This window comes from Aegilops tauschii, chromosome 3 (assembly GCF_002575655.3).
Source record: "Aegilops tauschii subsp. strangulata cultivar AL8/78 chromosome 3, Aet v6.0, whole genome shotgun sequence".
Taxonomy (NCBI): domain Eukaryota; kingdom Viridiplantae; phylum Streptophyta; class Magnoliopsida; order Poales; family Poaceae; genus Aegilops; species Aegilops tauschii.
The window spans coordinates 42,656,118-42,675,657 of NC_053037.3; the positions used below are offsets into that span (position 1 = coordinate 42,656,118).

The window sequence follows — 19,540 nt, forward strand, 5'->3', positions numbered from 1 at the left end:
AGACCAGAAGGATTCTTGTGGCCATCCCTTTCCTTTTCAAGCTAATTAACTAGCCAGGTGCAGGCTTCTCAGCATTTGATTTCATTTTCTTTCTTCCTTTAGTTCCATGACCCAGCAACATTGCTTACCTCTTGGAAGAACATGGATCCAGCAACATGCATGAAATTATGTGTACGCAATAGATGTCTGGACCAGACCAGCTTCTCTCACTTCCAACGGAGGCTACTTTGTCGGTTGGCGCTCATGGCTTGGCATGGGCCGTGCGTCGAGCTCTCAACTAGGAGGTGGACCGTGCGGCGAGGTGATGGACTTCTGCGTGGGTGGTGACCTGCCGACAATGCTATGGTCCACAGCTTGGTGGTGGTGATTCAGATCTGGTCGGCCAAGTGGGAGTGACTGCAGACTGTGCTGCAGTGACCTCCTAGGGATCCACGACTGTCGTGGTCACCGAAAGATTTTTGGGAGTGCTCATCTCTCAAGATCTAGTGGTTGTCTTTGGTGATGAGATGCAAATTATGGATGACTACTTCACATAGAGGGTTGGTTTTGCAGTGGCAGCATCACATGGAGTTGCTGGGATCGTAGAAAACTAGTGGCGACAACACTTGAGTGACTTTGATGGTGGTGCTACTCGAGCAACCAGTCCCGAGCTCTTTGGTGAAGTAATGCTACACGTTTCAGTGTTGAAGTAAATCCGCCGCCGACGGGAAAGAGCATTGGCCTAATCTCCAAAGGAAGACTTTAAGTGCTCTCCTAATGCAGGTTTCTTAGCACATTTTCATATGTATTTTGCTGATATGGCATAGTAGTAAATGAGGAAAGACAGGAAGGTTGTAGCTTAGCTAACATATAACTCTTGCACGTTTCCATTGAAAAAAATGTTGCTAGCCTAATCATATGTATCACTACTGGAAAAGGGATTATAGGTGATTACAAATTAGTGGCAGGTGAGATGGATCACCCGCCAGCTACTTTGAAAAGTTAGTTGTGGTGGGTGCTAAAGAGCGCCCTCCACAAGTTGTGCAGAAGCACTGGCGTGCGTTCTTCGCAGCCCGCCACACATACGGTCTCTTCGCTTGTTTTTATTTGTATAACTCATGTGTGGCGGGCAGGCCCTAGTGCCCGCTACAGCTACGTGCCCTGGCAGTGGCGGGCAGTTTCTTATGACCGCCACAAGTTGACCTTGCACAATGCCCACTGTTGACAGCATATTGCGGTGGCGGATAAGTAAGCATGCCCGCCACAGGTAGACCTGTCCACTACCTACGTTGCAGTTTTCCCCGGACGTCTCCCCCCAAAACCACCCTTCCCTCTCCCAAAAATGAAATTTCAAATCTCTCCGCCGCTCTCGCCCCAAACCCCATGCCTCGTCGCCACCGCACCCATCCTCCGCCCTCATGGCACGCTCGCCGCCATGGCCGTTCTCCTATGCCGTGTCCGCACACCCTCGTAGTTGCACGCCTCCTCTGCATCGCCCTTGGCCTCTCACCACTGTGGCCTGGCCGAACCCGAGGTCGGACACTCCTCTATCGAGCCCTCTTCTATCACAGCCCACTTGTCGTCGGGACTCCTCTGTCGTCGCCCCTAGTCGCCGGGCCTCTCCTCCGTCGCCGCCACCTACACACAATGGCTTCCTCTGCCAGCAACCGGGGCAGGACACCGCCGCCGGCAGTGGACTCCTCCACCTCCGGGGCTGCTACAAATCCCTCCCCAGCCTCCCGCTCAAGCAGTTCAGAGGTAAATTTTGGACGGAACCGAACTTAATTTCATGTGTTATGTTATTGTAGGAATCCCTTGTACCGATTCTATTGTCACTGTAGGAATTAATTATGGATGATGATACATGAATTTTTTAATCCATAAATATAATCATCTCATGAAGCGTCAACATTTAATTGGATTTCTCCAACAATACAGGGCTTCAAAAGAGTGCAGAAAATGATGAAATGTTGATTACTTTCTGTTTTGCGAGATTTCAGACACTCCATGTTTCATTTTTCAGCATAAGTCATGTCCAATTTTTATGTCCATCTTTTAACTTATATAGTTATTCCATAACATGAACTTAGGCAATGAATGAAGGATGCCCCTTCTATGGCGACATGAGGCTAGGCGCATGTTACAAAGTTCACCTAACTTGCAGTGAGATATGTATCGATCTTCAGGATGACTTTATGGAGTGGGCGGTATGTTCCATTTAATTGCAGTGAGATATGTGTCGACCTTCAGGACAACCATCAGGACGCCCACAATTGTCTAATTTAAGTTTTCTTTTTATCATGCTCAGCGCATCCCTTGTTGGGGAAGGGAGGATTTCATGCGTGTGACCAACCTGGCCATGGATAAGGAGTGGAAGATTCAGTTCGACATGAAGCCGCTTAAGAATGGCATTCCCTTAACCCTCACTTTCACCAACGCGGGAGGGAGAACGTATTTCCATGGCCAAAATTGGATGAACATTGCCAGAGAATTACAGATGCAAGCTCGGAGGTCGTTCTTACTTTTCCTTCACGAATTTGAGGAGGGTCATCCGGGCGGCAACAACAACTATCTTTTGTACGGTGTCCCACAATCATCGTAGTACCGCATCGGAGAATACCTGCGCCCACGAAAGCTGTGAATACCGCCCTAGCCGAGATTAAGAAGATGATTGGAGAGATGATGGACTTAGTTTCGTGTTGTTATGACAGAGCTGAATTAGTTTCATCTTGCTATGTTATCTATATGATCTGTGTGAACTTAGTTCCGTATGCCTTTATGTGGTAAATAAGCATGTTTAATTTTCTTACAAAAGAGTCTGCATTTTTTGTGTTGGTAATGCAGTGTTGTTAATGTGAGATTGCATGAATATTATTCTGTTGATTTTTAATCTCACATCTATGAACACAACAAATGAACGATGAGAATGAGTTCATTGGGATCCCCGAGTGCGACTACTTAAAGAGGACTACGAATATTATATGTTTATTTCTGCACATATTTCCTTCTGAACTTGCATTTTCAGATGATTAGTGTTCTTCTCCGAGAAGAGTTCAAGGAATAACGACATTTGGTGAGGACTAAGTATCATTCTAATAAAATGAGTTAAAAACTTAAAAAACTAGTTTGATGAATCAGACAAACGGGATACTGAATGCTCATGGGATCCATTATTTGCGGCAAGGCAACTAACTCTATATTGCGTACACATCGAACAAAGATTTTGCTGGCATACAAACATCGTTTCCAAGTTACAATAGCAAGTTTGTATTGTGCCCTTGCTTCTAATTTGTAGGGTCTTTCTTGTATTTTCCGGCAAAGTGTTTTAAATCGGTAGTGTACAAGGCACTTGGGCAGGAGAAATACAAGTTGCTCCCAGCAAATGGGAAGGCAAAGGCACATTAAGAACTTGCGGCTATCGCATGTGAACAATGTTTGTGTGGGAGGAAAATCTTTGCTTGGTGTTTGCGAAAGATAGGGCTAGTTGTTCCGTCACAAGTAGTGAATCGGGTGAGTGTTTACTACCTCGTCTATCTGATTCATCATGTTAGTTTTTTAGTCCATTGGCTCATTTTGTTAAAACGGTACACAGCCTTCATCTGATGTTCTTATTTTATGAGCAACACTATAGATGTTACCGTCAAAGTAGATCCTTTGAACGCTAATGTATATAATGATGAACTCTTCCATGCATCCTAGAAAAACCCATATGCTAATCGAGTACTAATGAATTACTGGGATAGGGTTGAGGACCGCGTGTCATCTCTCTTAAGTTGATTCGAGTTCACATCCGTATCTTTGGAGCGTTACTTACTCTTCTTCTGCAATAATAGTACAATGAGGCAAAAGACTTAACAAGCTAGATAGATGAACAGACGGACGGGATATTGAATGCTCATGGGATCAACTATTTGCGGAAGGATAACTTGCTCTTTCCCTTCCTTTCGTACACATCGAACACAGCTTTATCAGGTTTAATACCTGGTCTATCTGATTTATCAGGTTTGCTCTTTGAGTTTTTTGACTCATTTTGTTAAGGGTATGCCTAGGGCACATCTAGATGTTCTCTAAAACCGTACACCACCTTCGTCTGATGTTTTTATTCTATGAGCAACACTATAGATGGTACCGTCAAAGTAGATCCTTTGAACGGTAATGTATATAAGTTGAACTCTTCAATGCAACGATCCTAGCAAAACCCATATGCTAATCAAGTACTGGTGAATTACTAAAGTACTAATTATGTAGTGTGAACATTCATGCATAATTTTAAAATGCGTGTTGTGTATATTGAATTTCCTAAATTGTTTTTTTGCAAAACGCCGTCATGTCAGCACAATTGTTGCCATGGCTGCAAAAAAATTATTTGGCATGCCTAAGCTTTCAGTGCCGGGCGCTCCAGTAAGCACGCCACTGCAACTAGAATAAGTAGTGACAGGCACGTAAGCACTGCCCGCCACTGCCAATATTCTGCTACTGGCGGGCAAACTCCACCACTCGCCACTGATGAGGCTCTACTAGTGGCGAGCGCCCGCCCGCCACTGATGTGGTCATAGCAGTGGCGGGAGGTCGGTGGCGGGCGCCCCTGGGAGCCTTGGCCGCCACTGCTGGCCTTTTCCCACCCGCCACTGCTAGGCATTCCTGCAGTAGTGTATGCATGAGTTCCAAATCGTTAAATTTAGATGCAGCCCCTAAGAAACAATGCATTGGTCTAGTTGTGTCTTAAGCATTTATAGCTCCTATACATGAGAACGTGCTAAGAGACGGTTCATTGGAAGAGGCCTAAGTTTCGATGGTACCTCGGCTTTCCATAAGATAGTCCAGCCCTTCTCCTCTACTGCGTGGTTTAAAGGAGTTGTGTTTTCCTCAAGCCAACTTTCACTTGTGAACTTTGTAGTCACTAACATGGGATATGTACGGATCTGACTGAGACCACTGCTGTCCTCTCCAAGTTCCAAGACCAACAATTCTGAAGCCATGTACATAACAGAGTTCTCAGAATGGCATCCCCGTCCATGGGCGGGAAAGTATCAGGGATTAGTCCCTCTCTCCATTGAGCTGAAGTTTCATCTATCAGATCTTCAACTAGTTGAGTAGCTGAATTGGTGAGGCATACAAGTGGTCCATGAATTCGTCACGGGGGAACCAATTTTGGCACCACATCTTTATTGTCGACGGGACACCTATCCTTCGAGTAACACATCCCTGCCATGGACTAAGGATCCACATACCTGGGATGGATAAAGTCCAGTTTCTGCTTCTACATAGACGCGTTGGGATCTAGGTGACCCTGACATGCGGGACCCTGGCGTGGTTGTGGCTACACATGAGGGACGACGTAAGTATGATGTGTGACCCTAAGATGTTGAGATCTAAGGCTGCTCATAGTGGAAGTATTATATACTAGCATCACGTATATGTTAATACCTCCATAGTGCATAGTATCTTAAGTTTGTCTTTAGATGACCTCATTTATATGATACACTCGTAGGAGGTCTAAAAGAGCGTGCGTATGGTTGGATGAAGTCTACAAATCCAAAACCGGTGCAGTCTAGGCCTCACAGGTCAGAACCCACATCGGCTTTTCCAGCTGTGAGATTCTCATCTTGAGCTGCTTCTAAGCTATCGAGGGCGATTGGCGCATCTAGGCAGGTATATATAGGAGTCAACGCTACTCTAGAACCGGTGCTTGTTTAATAGTCGACTCCAACGAATTTTGTGTTAGCACTCGACTTAGCACTGGGTTTTGACCAACTCTGCGCTTGCTGAGGTGACCCTGACATAGTGGCTGCTATACACCATTGAAAACTGAAGTACAGTGAAATTTCTCCGGCTGCTAATGATGAGAAGATGCATACATATGGTGGCGGCTATGCATGAATATTCCAATGAGCCCCCTTGATATAAAGGCCTCTCAAACGCATGCATTCTCGTACCTCCCAAAGCTAACTATAGCGAGCTCGCTAGCTTTTTCCTGAAGAAGAACAGCACGCGACACTCGTAAGCTCTCATGGCATCCGCCGTTGCTGCCGGTGGCGGCGCCATGGCCAGAGCGTCCATCAAGCCTGGGCAAGGTCAGGCAACTTTTGTCTCAGCGACCAAAAGCCCAAGAAAACTAATGGCGAAACCATCGTGCTGTATGAAAATTGACGGAGGATTCGCCGGCGGAGCCCGGTCAGCTGTACAGGGTCGTCGGTCTGTGGCCTCGCCACTGGCTGCTGCCGCGGCTCCTGAAAAGCAGTCCGGCTTTGAACCCTCACCATGGGGGGACTTTTTTACTGGATATGAGCCAGAACCACTGCAGGTATACATGAAAAGCTGAAACCAAGCTAGCAAGGCTATTAAATCAAACCCCCTCCATTTCAAAATACAATGCATATATTTCTTTTTTCGAAGTTAAATTTTGTGAAGTTTGACTAAGTTTATAAAGAAAGGCAACATCCACAATACCAAATAAATATCATTAGAATTATCATTAAGTATATTGTCACATTGTATTTATTTTGAATTTTTTAAATGCCAACATGCTGAAACTTCACCAGACTTTCACTTAAAATAAATCTAATATGCTCTGTATTGCGAAATAAACGGAGTATACCCACTGGCATCTTTCCAATCAAATTGGAACTTTGGCTCCTTTTGGTATTATTAATTTTGGTTAATCCTATGAACATGACACACCATGTGCCAAAAAAGTTTTTTTCTTCAAAACAACAATATTTATACATGATTAGAATGAACTTGCTTTCACAATAACTAGATGATACATTGTCCCATAAGAAAAAAAATTGATGTGCCCGAAGAATATGACAAAAGTGCTCCGTTTGTTTTTTTTTTGACGAAAAAAAGGCTAGTGTGAAAAGGTAAGAAGAAAATGCCATACTGATGACGTGGCTCACCTTTGTTGAGAATCAATCGTGACATGATGTCACTAGCTAAAATTTTTTTGGGGCTAATCCGGAGGAAAATGATAGTTAGTGCAAAAGAACAACATTAGCGGTATTACTCCCATAATCGTGTGTGCATAGTGACATACAAAGATTTCCCTTATGTTTTTGCGAAAATATTACACAATTCGTATGCTTATAATAGAAAGAAAAACATTGTATTTACATGCTTCTGTTATTCTCACATTAACACCATATGGTGACCGAACAAAAATGGCTACGAGTCTTATTCATTTCTAACATGAGTACATTTATACAGTTTTGGTGGGAAATTTCCACCACTATTTGGATACCAACTGGATAACTTGATCATGGATCTATGTATTGCATCCCTTTGTTTTGTTAATTTAAGAAATCAATTGCAGAGGTCTGAGGAATGGATGTTGGTGAGAGCTAATGAACTGAAGGAAGATGTATGCATGATGTTTAAGTCTTGTAACAACATGGCAACACAAATTTGCTTACTGGATACACTCCAACATCTCGGAATAGATTACCACTTCAAAGAGCAGATCGACACTATGCTAAGCCAGATCTTGGAGAGTGAATTTTTTAGTAGCTCAAGCCTCAGTGAAGTTGCTCTGGGGTTTCGCTTGCTTAGGGAGCATGGCCATTGGGTTTCTCCAGGTATCTAATTGTATCTATTTATCATAGCGTTGGATGATGCCCATGACATTTAGAGGATGTAGATTAACAATTGGCTAGCTGATTGAATTTTGAAGCTTTGATTAATTGCTAATTTTCTTAGTCTGCATGCCTTGGAGTTACATTATCTGTATTTCAAACAGCTTGACAAGGATGACATTAGATCTCTGACAAAGACATCAATTTGTGAATGCAGATGTTTTCAATAAATTCAAGACACGAGATGGGAGCTTCAGTAAGGACATATCACATGATACAAAGGGGCTATTAAGTTTGTATAATGCAGCTCATCTTCATGTTCATAGTGAGCCAACACTCGAAGAAGCCATAACTTTTGCAAGGCATCATCTTAGATCAATGAGGGGTATTGATCTAAAGACCCCACTAGCTAATCAAGTCAAGCGGGCCCTTCACATACCACTGCCACGGGCTTGTAAGAGGATAGAAACACTGCATTATATCTCTGAGTACAAAGAAGAGGAAGGATATAATCCAGTTCTACTCAAGCTCGCAAAACTAGATTTTAACCTTTTGCAACATGTCCACTTGCAGGAGCTGAAAGCGATTACTGAGTAAGTTAAACTCTTATTTCTCTTTTGAATCACGATAAATTGAGATAATAATAATAATAATAATAATAATAATAATAATAATAATAATAATATGTGTGTGTGTGTGTTTTCATACATAGTGTAAATCATTACCAACAAAAGCTTTGTTGATTATGATACATCAAAGTTGAGCCATCTATTTTTTATACGGTTTCACAATTTCACACCCAACTTTAGTAAATGGACCACCACATAAATCACTCATATATTTCATGGGCCCTAAATTTAATTATTTACCTCAAAAATAATTACCTCTAATATAATCTTGTGATGTCATAAAAAATACACGTTACTTCCTTATTTGAAAATCGTACGTTTTTACTTTCGGGCTAACAAGATTCAAGGTGGTCTTTCTCCATGTTTTAAAGTTTATGTAAGCTATCCAATGTGCTTTCAACAGGCTATCCTTACTCACATATATGAGAATGAGCTGGTAGCATACTTCTGATACCAGCCATCCAAAAAACTTCCATCAACAGCTCAAAAGACTACTGAAAAGTTTAAGTTGGATAAAATTATCTCCTATTATCATTTTTGTGGTGAAATTGATGGCTTAATAATTTCCTACACATTACCATAGATTTGGGTACTTATGGATAATTTTCTAGTGCATGCCTATTGTTCGTCATATTTTACTTGATGTGGCTTAAGAGAGAAATATTTCTAGCTATGTTGAACCTAACTTGGATATAATTTACGCTTATTTGTTATTTTCATGGAATACTTACTATGTGTGTAGAATTTAAAAGTGAAATCCTACATAGCATGTTTTTATATATTTATTCCTAATTGTGTTCATGATCTCATGGAACCCCTTATATTTATGGTGTGATCCATTTTTCTGACATGGAGCAGGGCTAATGTTTACTAAATCAAAGAAATATATTATTGAAACTAATTATTTTATGTGCAGGTGGTGGAACAGTTTTTCTAGAAATATTGGACTAAGTTATATTCGTTGTCGCGTGGTGGAGAGCTACACATGGGCCTCTGTTGTATATTATCAGAGAGGTTTCAAACTACCAAGACGTATTATCGCAATGATGATTGTTCTTATTACCACTGTGGATGACACATATGATATCCATGCTACCATAGATGATTGTCGGAAGTTACATGAAGCCATACAAAGGTTTGAGTGGTGGACATTATATTTCTTACTAATCAGATTTGTCTTTACCTATGAAATACTAGTAATTGTTTCCTATTAGCCATTTGGAAGCTCAACTATTTATACATAGGCCAATTATTTAGTATAGTGAACCAACTTTTATTAAAATTATGTCAGTCATAATGAGTACAAAGTTTAAAATGGATCTGCTAGATTGTGTATAGATACAATATCTTGGATAAGACATGAACACATATTTGATACGAAGGGTTCCAAGACGACACACCGCGAAGAATAGGATATGCCTTATATGCCTATGGAAGTTAGTAGGAGATAATGTAAAATGAAATCCCACATGGTGAAAATCGACCGATGAGATGGTCTAATGCACTACACAAGGAAATAATTCATCTCCAATGCAACACTATAAGCACATGGCCCAATTTTAGAAATGTATGCAATATGGAATGTGTCAATAAAAAATAGCAACAGTGATGACTGGTGTCGCTTGAGTGAGGCTGACACCCAACCATTGTCGTTAATTAGACGAGTTCAAGATACATCCGCCGCAGATATGACATTGTTAGCATGGATCTAACAACTTTTCTAGTAGATGAAGGAGCTGCCACCATAGAGTGGAGGTGAAGTGACAGTTTTTCGGAGGTGGGGAACAACTACATCATCAATGTCCAATTAATGGTTCGTTGCTAGAGGATGATAGCCACATTTCTTCTCTGTCAAGGACGACCATGTCATAGATATGTCTATGTCGCTCAACTATAGCAAGCATGAGGTCACTGAGCTCCTCACGGTCATCCACTACCACTAAATGGTAACTTGGATGTGTCGGTTCTGAGGACACACATATGTGGGGATGGGAAGCTATCATTGAACGTAGGTAGTACTCTAGGTATCTAGATTTAGCCAGTGTTTGACGCATCATTAAGAGAAGGATGTTATGGGTTGTGACCTTCAACAATATGGTATCATTACAACATCACCCACATACCCGCTAAGACCGAATGTAGCTATGAAGTTGCACAAATGTGTATTTTCTGAACCATGTGCGATTGGTTTGTCATCGCACATAGTTGGGAGGTCATGTCATGGAGGTGGGGCAACACAAGGATCACATCAAAATATCTGGCAGCAATGGTTGAGACATGGCACAAAATTTACCTGATTTCAAGCACCCGTGGTGGGTAATAACCCTACGTCCCTCGTTGTCAATTTCTCATTATCTCAAAATATATTACAAGAGTATTTGGTGGCTAAAGGAACTTATAAACTAGCTGGTCTTGATCCCAGCGATCTCTAGTTCTCGGCATGGTTGGCGATGTAGAGTACTTTGAACCAATCTTCCAAATTGCTCATAGTTGCTTCGGAGTGAGTTGAATTGTGATTTGCATATTCCTTTTATGCCTTGGACCACAGCTCCTTTATATACACATCTAGGATTGCAGTACAAATCAGGTTGACTCACGCGTACTCCTGCCGTTATACGACAGAGAGAATAAAGTTCTGGTTAGCTCATATGAACCCATATTCCTCTGCGTATTCTTCCATCAACCCTGGTTTCCTTATTTTGTAAATTGTGAGATAGAATCTTGCAGTGAGATGTTCATCTTTTATCTGAATATGCCATCAGTAGGTCTTCATCTAGAAACAATTGTCAGTAACAAGCTAATAGAAGTGTCTCACAACTTTCTTTTGTGCCATACACAATTGGTCCTATAGATGGGATGAAAGTGCCGTTGATATTCTGCCGGAGTACCTGAAGAGGTTGTATATGGAGTTGCTGATAACATTTAAGAATATTGAGGATGAAGTGCCAGCCAACGTGGACTACAATGTTTCCTACCTCAGAAAAGCGGTAATACATACATGCCCTTTCTATGTTAGAAAATTTGAAATTAAAGAAATAAAATACATGTTATATATGTGACAAGAAAATATGATTAGTGATTATGCTTTAGCCCTTTTGATTAAGTTATTTGGCTTATTTTTTGCATGTACCCATGCATACAGTTTCAAAATCATGTTAGCGGTTATCTACAAGAAGCCGAATGGTCACACAATAATCACTGGCCAAAATTTGAAGATCAAGTAAATTTGACTAGCCTAACGGTAGGCGGACCAACACTATCGTTGAGTGTGATGGCAGGCGTGGATCGAAAAATAATGAAGCAGTCACTCGATTGGGCAGCTGGCATACCCGACGTTGTCAGAGCAGGTGGAAAGATTGTACGTTTCATGAACGACATTGCTGCATTTAAGGTATAAATTTATATATGATTTGAAGATTAATTATAATAATATGTAAACACTTCATGTCATTTTACGTATATTAATAATGCCGTATAGCGTCGGAAGTGTAAGGGTGATGCAGCAAGCTCCGTGGAGTGTTACATCCATGAGCATGGAGTCACAGACAAGGTGGCCATTGCAAGGATCGATGAACTAATAGAAGAGGAATGGAAGATTTTGAACAAAGCTCGCTTTGAAAATCATGAGCTTCTCCCAGCCTTGCAACCAATTATTGATTTAGCACGCAGCTCGTCATTGTTCTATGATAATAGGAACGATGTGTACACACTAAGTACACATCTTCAGGAGACCGTCGAGAGCCTATTCCTCAAGCCCATCTAGCCTTAAGACCATTATAGTACGCAACCATTGGCTGTTTAATTCTTCCACCTATATTTTTTGTTCTTAGTTTCCTGATGCAAATTCAAACCTTACTTTCCCCAGTGAGTCGTGTGCTTAGATGCATGAGCCTGCTCCATGTGTGTCATCAATGTAAAATAAATGTTTTTCCCACAATGCACATGAGAAAATTGTCACATATGTTCAAATATCGTCATATTCTCATTTGCACCCAGGAAAACTGTCATATTCTGAAAAATAAAAATGGCATATTTCAGATCTTGACATGTTGAAATTTAAACTTATTATACGGTTGTCATCGTGGAGTGAATGTGACCTAAATGTGAGACCTGGGTAAATTTAATGTGATGTGCATGTGAGATTTGGTGATGACCAGTTTGCAATGAAACTATTCTGAATTTGGTTTGTAGGGTTATCTGCAAACCACATGTGAAACTAAAATTTTATTTTATTTTATTATGTAGCCACTTTTGCACGTGAACCCGATAGGAATATATGCTGGTGCCAATCAGCATTGTGTATTATTATCCTAACCGGGTATGGATAGGAGTGCCCCGAGGAATATAACTGTGACGTTAATAATGTTGGTTGAAAGAATGTTATACTTTGCTTACATCATCATATGCATGTATACAACTACCCATCAGACTTTGCATGCTGTGATTGGGTCGTGCCAAGATGAGCGAATGTTCGCTCATTATGAAATCTGTAGAATTATATATCGGAGACAATTTTGTTTATGTAGCCGACTAGGGGCTGATTATCTTTGGCCGGGTTTCTACACGTTTCAAGGATTATGTCGTTCGAGGTTTTACAAACCAACTGAGGCCAAACTGTTCTAGCCAATTTCATATAATTGAGTTGGATAATATACGAGTACTATCTCCATGGTATAACCGACTTAGAGTTGTGTACTAGAACCAACTGGGAAATCATGTTATGTTACCAGCGACATAAATAGGGGGACTGGCAAGGGCCGTGGCTCCTCCCGGGCCCTCACAAATACACGTATACCTGCTTCCTAATCCTCCAAATGTGCGAGAAAATTTGTTTGATTCAGATCATTTGGCCCCTTTTAGCATTACATGACATGTTTGAACCCTCTATCTTAAAGTTTTGGCCCCAACACTCGTGAGGACATTGCCGGCTTGGGCGGGAAGGGCATTGTTGAACCTCCTGTGATAACCATTGCCGCCGGATGTGAAAGGTCTACATCCAGGATATCTTCACTGATATCTTCACTCTAGAAAAAGGTAAAGCCCATGGAAGGCATTAGGGGTGAGGAATTGGCATCTGCCATCGCCAATGTCGGCTAGAAGGTGGCGACGCTCAACAATGATATCGTGATGTGATAGTTTTCCTGTGTCAAGTGTACATGTCAGGAGGAGTAACTTTGCAAGGCCGACCTAATCACTGGCCTACAAGGAGGCTTCTGTCTTGTTGGCCTCTTCCTGTCGTCTTGGATGTTGTAGTGGTTCATCAATGGTGAGGGCCGCATAAAGAGAAGCTAAATTAGAGAAATCTGGACCCTCCTTTTCCTTTGAGAAAAAGGGTTTCCCCCCGCTTTATTATATTATAAAGCAATGAGCCAAGTATCCAACAAGTCAGTACAAAGTACAATCAAGTCATAAATTCACGCTGGAGGCACAGCAAGACAAGCCCCAAATAAAGAGAAAAAAGCTAATCCGGCTCAGGAGGTGGTGGAGGTGGCGGCGGTGGTGGAGCAAAAGCTAAAGCCGAGGAACGAAGACCTCCAATGATGTTGTCGATGACGTCCCGATTGCACCGCTTGCTAAGCGGTCTCCAGAGCTGTAAGAAGCCACACATTTTATAGATTGCATCGGTCACACGAGAGGGAATCACGCGTTCTATGACTAGTTTATTGCGGGCACACCAGAGGGTCCATGCCAGGGTACCAAAGCCACCCAAGTGGGGGCGCGACTAGGACTGGGGAGCCTAAGGACCTTTCCGAACAAGTTCAGGAGGTTGTCGTGGCACCAATTGCCGCCAACCACCTCCCGGAAGCAGCTCCATAAGAACTGCGCCGCTGGGCACCGGAAGAAGGTGTGGTTGCAGTCCTCCGGCACCATACAAATGGGGCAGAGGCCGTCCCTAGGGCCATTACATTTTCGTACCTCCGTGCCCGAAGGGAGTCGGCTTCGGACCCATTGCCAGAGAAATATACGGATTTTCAAGGGAAGTTCGATCTCCCAAATCACCGATAGTTCCACCGGTCCAGGAGTGAAGACAATCTCCTGGTATAGGGACCTAGTAGAGCATCTGCCGCTTGGCTCGAGATGCCAGGACAGCGAATCGGGCTCAAGGGAGGGGGAGTGGAGGGCAACACACTCAAGTAATTCGTCCCATTGCTCGAGCTCCACCGCTCCGAAGGTACGGCGGAAGGCGATCGCGCCCATGTCAGCCAAAGCCCCGGCCACAGAAAGCTGTGGGCGGGCACGGACCGAGAATAACTCGTAAAAGCGTTCCGTAAAGGGACAGGTCCCGACCCACCTATAAAGCCAGAATAGGTGCCGGACCGGAGCCCATGTTAATGGAGGTCCCAATACGCAAGACCGGCATCAGACGGATCACTGGTTGCCAGAATTGGGACCCTCCAAATCTAGAGGCGAAGACCAACGGTTGTCCGTGGAGGTACTTCGCGCGGATAATCTCCAGCCACAGCCCACCCTCATCGGTTTGAATACGCCAAAGCCATTTGGAGAGGAGGGCAATATTCATCCGCTTGGATGAAATGACCCCGAGGCCTCCTTGGTCCTTAGGCTTACAAATCTCAGACCACTTCACCATGTAATACTTCTGTTTATTGTTTTCTCCAGCCCAGAAGAATCTGGAGAGGAGTTTGGTGACCTCATGACGAAGGGATTCATGTAGACTATAGAATCCTATGGTGTACATCAATATGCTAATAAGGGAGGAGTTCATTAGAATTACTCGAGCGGCCTTGGAAAGCCATCTCCCCTGCCAAGGCTCCATCCTAGGTTGGAGCTTGGCGATTATTGGGCGGAAGTTTTTCTCCAGTAGAAGTGTGTCACTAATTGGCATGCCTAGATAAGTGGTCGGGAAGGATCCCAAGCGACAGTTCAAACGATTGGCGATTCCCTGAGCTCCCGCCTGGGAGTACCCAAGGACCATCACCTCACTTTTGGCGAAGTTAATCGTGACGCCCGACATCTCCTGAAAGCAGAGGAGGAGGAACTTGAGGTTCTGAATATCCTCGTCCGATCATTCCACCATCATAATGGTGTCATCTGCATATTGGAGGTGGGTCAGACCTCCGTTGGCCACAAGATGGGGGCAAATACCCCTAATGTGGCCCGCCCGTTTGGCCAAATCTAGGATCAAAGCAAGAGCATCAACCAGAAGGTTGAAGAGAAATGGGGAGATCGCATCTCCTTGCCGTACTCCTTGGCCAGTCATGAAGTAAGGCCCAATCTCCCCATTTATGTTCACAGCCATACGGGTCACTCGTCACTAGCTGCATCACCCGGGTTACTCAATGAGAGTGAGCCCACGCTTTAGCAACACCTCCCGAAGGAAGGACCAATGGACAATGTCGTATGCTTTATGGAAGTCAATCTTGAAGAACAAAGCGCAAAGATGCTTGCTCTTGACTTCATGGATGACCTCCTGGAGAACAAGGATCCCATCCAGAATATACCGGCCTTTCGTGAAGGCTGACTGGTTCGGGTGATGGATCCGGGGGGCGATTAGGGCCGCCCTAGTGGCATACCCCTTGGCCAAAATCCGAAATAACACATTGAGGACTGTGATAGGACGGAACTGCCGAAGGTCAGCGGCTCCCGGCACCTTGGGGATCAGGGAGATGATCTCATAGTTAAGCCGGGACATGTCTAATGTTCCTCTAGAGAACTCACGGAACAGGTCAAGGATGATCTCCTTGACCATCGGCCAGAATGCCTGAAAAGAGCGACCAGCAGTCCATCGGGGCCCTCGGCTAAGGCCGGGTTCATGGCTTTGACAAAAGTCTCCACCTTCGAGACATCAAATGGGGCGAGAAGGGCCGCATTCTCCTTCGGGGAGATTTGTTGGTCGGGCGACCAAATGTGGTCAACAAGGGCGATCCCACCCCGAGGGCGCCCCGCACCCCTTTTCCTTTGATCAACGGGCCCTCAAACCCATGGGAGTTACGAATAATTCATTGTTAGGTTTGCATCAGCCGCCCATGTATGCTTACGGAACTGGCTGCAATTAGCCGCCAATCGAAATACTAATTAACATGGGCTTCTATGTGTGTGAGAGCATGCAGCAAAGTTGTCTAGCTTACGGAACTGGCTGCAATTAGCCGCCAATCGAAATACTAATTAACATTGGCTTGACGTATTCGTGTGCGACCAGATCTAATTGCAGTTTGTGTTAAAATATTAAGGTCAAGGTGATTCATCCGGCTGCTAACGATGAGAAAATGCATATACTTATGCACAGTAAGTTAGCAGCTCTTAATTAGTCTCTACGAATGGATCCTGTGATATACCACAAGGAATCTTGCGGCCTTCCCTGTACGTTCCTTCCCAAGCTAATTGACTAAGTGCTGGCTTCTGAGCGTTTGGGCAATTTGTTAACTTAGCCAAGAAATACCACTACCTCTGATCCATAATAAGTGCCGTAGTTTTAAACTGACCCCAATTCAAAACTGTGAAACTTATATTGAATCGGAGGGAGTTGTTGTTTTGTGAATAGCGGTTACAGAACATTACCAGCCAAGCCTAGAAGTGTAAATTCCCTGATTTCCAATAAACCTGTCAAAATGCTTTTGAGGCAAGATATTTGTTGCCAAAAAGTTTTTCCTACAAGTCATCCTTGATAAAAAGTTGAAAAATGGCCTTTGCTAAGGAAGGCAGTATTTTTTTTACCTCAAGATCTTGAATCCCAAGTAGTGATTTGGTTACTGGGCAGAAAATTTGGTTACCGCCCGGTAATCGTGAATCCCGGTACCCCGCAAGAAATCATCGTACCAAGCAAAATAACTCAGTTTTTTGAATTTTACTGAATTTTTTGGATTCAAAATCCATTAAAAAATTGTCTGATAATTATTTTTCTGGTTACTGCTGTAACCGGAAATCTCCGTGCCCCACGAGATTTTTTTGCATCCAGAAATACAAAACCTTGATCCCATGACCACCCTGATCTTTTGGGTGCCAAACGATATCCCATTTCACATGGTTGTATTTCTTCTTTTCACTGTAGTTTTTGCAAGAATAAACTGGAGCTACAATAGTCCAACCTATGCCGCATTCATTTTTTCGACAAAGGGAATATATTCATATCGCGAAGATACCAATTATACCCGGCCTCTGTACCAATAAGATGTCAAAAGACATCAAGGATACACATAGCCAAAAAAGAAGTGAAAAGAACAAAAGAAAGAAAAAATACCCCGCCTCGATGATCAATCACTAACAGCAGCACTCTAACCACCACCGAAGACAACACCCGGATTACAAAAGAAGTTCTCCAAAAGCAACGCCTCCAAGAAGGAAACAATGCACAAGCGTTGTCGTTGCCCGATCAAAGATCTTGTATTTTCGCCCTGGGGAAAGTCTGATTCATCTAAGAAACAATGTGTTCAAAAAGGTCATTGCCAGGTACAACCAATAAAGGCCAGACCTTGGGTTTTCACCCTGAGAATCGAGACTCGGTACTCGAGGAGCGCCACCAAAAATGTAGTCCTTCAGTGTTGCCGGCCCCACTTGCCGAGGCCGCTGTTACAAGTCACCAACCACCTGGCACACAGTCTTCATCGCATCCAATATATTCTTCCGCCAAAGCTTCAAGACCTCCAATCACAGTCGCCATGACTTTCTCCACCTCTAACAATGCTATGAGAATCTTGATTTAGACATTTCTCATCACACCGATAAGAAAGCGAAGCTTCTCGCGCGCTCTCATAAGGCCGTGATGGCTGATAATCATGCACGACCGATGCATTTCCGATCTGGATATCCAGAGGCGACATAGGCCAATCTGTATTGATCTCCGACGGGGAACACCGAACCTCATCAGTGGCAAGATCGAAGAGGTTGACATATGGCAGAAAGACGAATTGGTGGATGAAAAGCGCTAGGTCCAAACCACCACCGTCGCGCCGCTAACTCCCCCAGCCGAGGGCCACGGCGGAGTCGGCCGCCCGCGACCCACACCGCACCTAGCCCGCCTCGCTCGAGCCGTCAGATCGGCCGGAGCTGCCGCCAGATCGCAGTAGCCGGCGATCCCGGCCACTATGCAAGCACACCACCTCGACGTCTGCCACGCCACCGCGAAGCTGTCATCGCCGACGACCTCCGGAGCGCCCGTCGCCAACGCAGCATCCAGGCCTGGCAGCCTCGGCCCGCGCCAGAAGCCCCACGCGAGGAGACGAACCCCCCCCCCCCCCCCCCCCCCCGTGCCGCCGGTGCCGACCGGCCTTCGCCCGGCTGCACCCGCTGGCGGCGGCGAGGGAGGGGATCCCCGGCGGCGGCGCCTTGTTTTACCTCCCTGACACGCGCGCGGGGCACATCGCGGGATGGATCGCTGATCCGGTTTTTCCGGGGCGTCCGAGAGGTGCGTCTGTTCCCGTGCAATATTCCTTTTAGAATTGGGAAATGATTACGATCAATCGGCCGATTCAGCATGGCGCGTTCGCCTCCACTAGGGACGAGACTTGACTGCTCCCTTCCATGCTCCCATCCGTGCTCCCGCATACGTGGCTTGATTTGATTGGAAGAAAATAAGGCCCGGCCCCACCCCCTGAAAATCAGGGGGGGAGATGATTAGATTAAAAAAGAAAAAGGGAAAAGAACAGCCGTAGGATAAAGTGGGAGCACGGATGGGAGCATGGAGAGGGAGCAGGCAAGCCGGATCCCTCCACTAGTGCGTGACGCGTGTTCCCTGTGGGCCCATGCACCGCACTACTCCTTTCTCCCTTTGTCTCAGTCGAGTTGCTCGTTTTTTATCCCATCTACATCTCCTTTTCTCTCCCATCTCTCTTGGTCATCTCTCGTGCCTGGTCGTGGGTGACTAGCAATTCACGCACATGGAGTGGTCGCCTGGACTATGTGAGGTGCCGCAACTCGTCGGGCCGTCGGGCGCTTCCACCACGACCGTTGGCCGCTGCAGGGTTGTTGGCTGCTGTGGAGCGCCCAAGCTTGGCACAACCCCACCAACCTCCTCCATGCAGTTCCCAATCATCACCATCCGCCTCCCGGTTGCAATTAGTCCCGGTTTTGGTTCGGCCAGAAAAGAGCATTAATCCCGGTTGCATTAGTCCCGGTTCGAGCGGATGGGCACCGTACAACCATTAGTCCCGGTTCAAATGGGACCTTTAGTCCCGGTTGGTGCCACGAACCGGGACTAAAGGGTGCAATGCCAATTAGTACCGGTTCGTGGCACCAACCGGTACTAAAGGTTAGACCTTTAGTCCCGGTTTGAGTCACCAACCGGTACTAAAGGTCCCATTTTCAAACTCTACCCCCCCCCCCCACCGGATCGCCTTTTCAATTTTGTAAAAAGCAAAAGAAAACGATAAAAACTTCAAAAATTAAAATCCTTCCAGATGTAGTTAT

At 44.5% G+C, this 19,540-nt stretch overlaps 1 protein-coding gene across 1 annotated transcript; it reads left to right on the top strand.

Annotated features, from left to right (window-relative positions):
• Positions 1-6,022: 6,022 nt before the first annotated feature.
• Positions 6,023-11,942, top strand: LOC109770897 (tau-cadinol synthase-like). Its single transcript, XM_073495890.1, has 8 exons — positions 6,023-6,053; positions 6,135-6,283; positions 7,292-7,553; positions 7,768-8,143; positions 9,096-9,314; positions 11,031-11,166; positions 11,322-11,570; positions 11,658-11,942. The coding sequence occupies exons 1-8, from the start codon at positions 6,023-6,025 to the stop codon at positions 11,940-11,942; spliced, it is 1,707 nt and encodes a 568-aa protein (XP_073351991.1).
• The last annotated feature ends 7,598 nt before the right edge of the window (positions 11,943-19,540 follow it).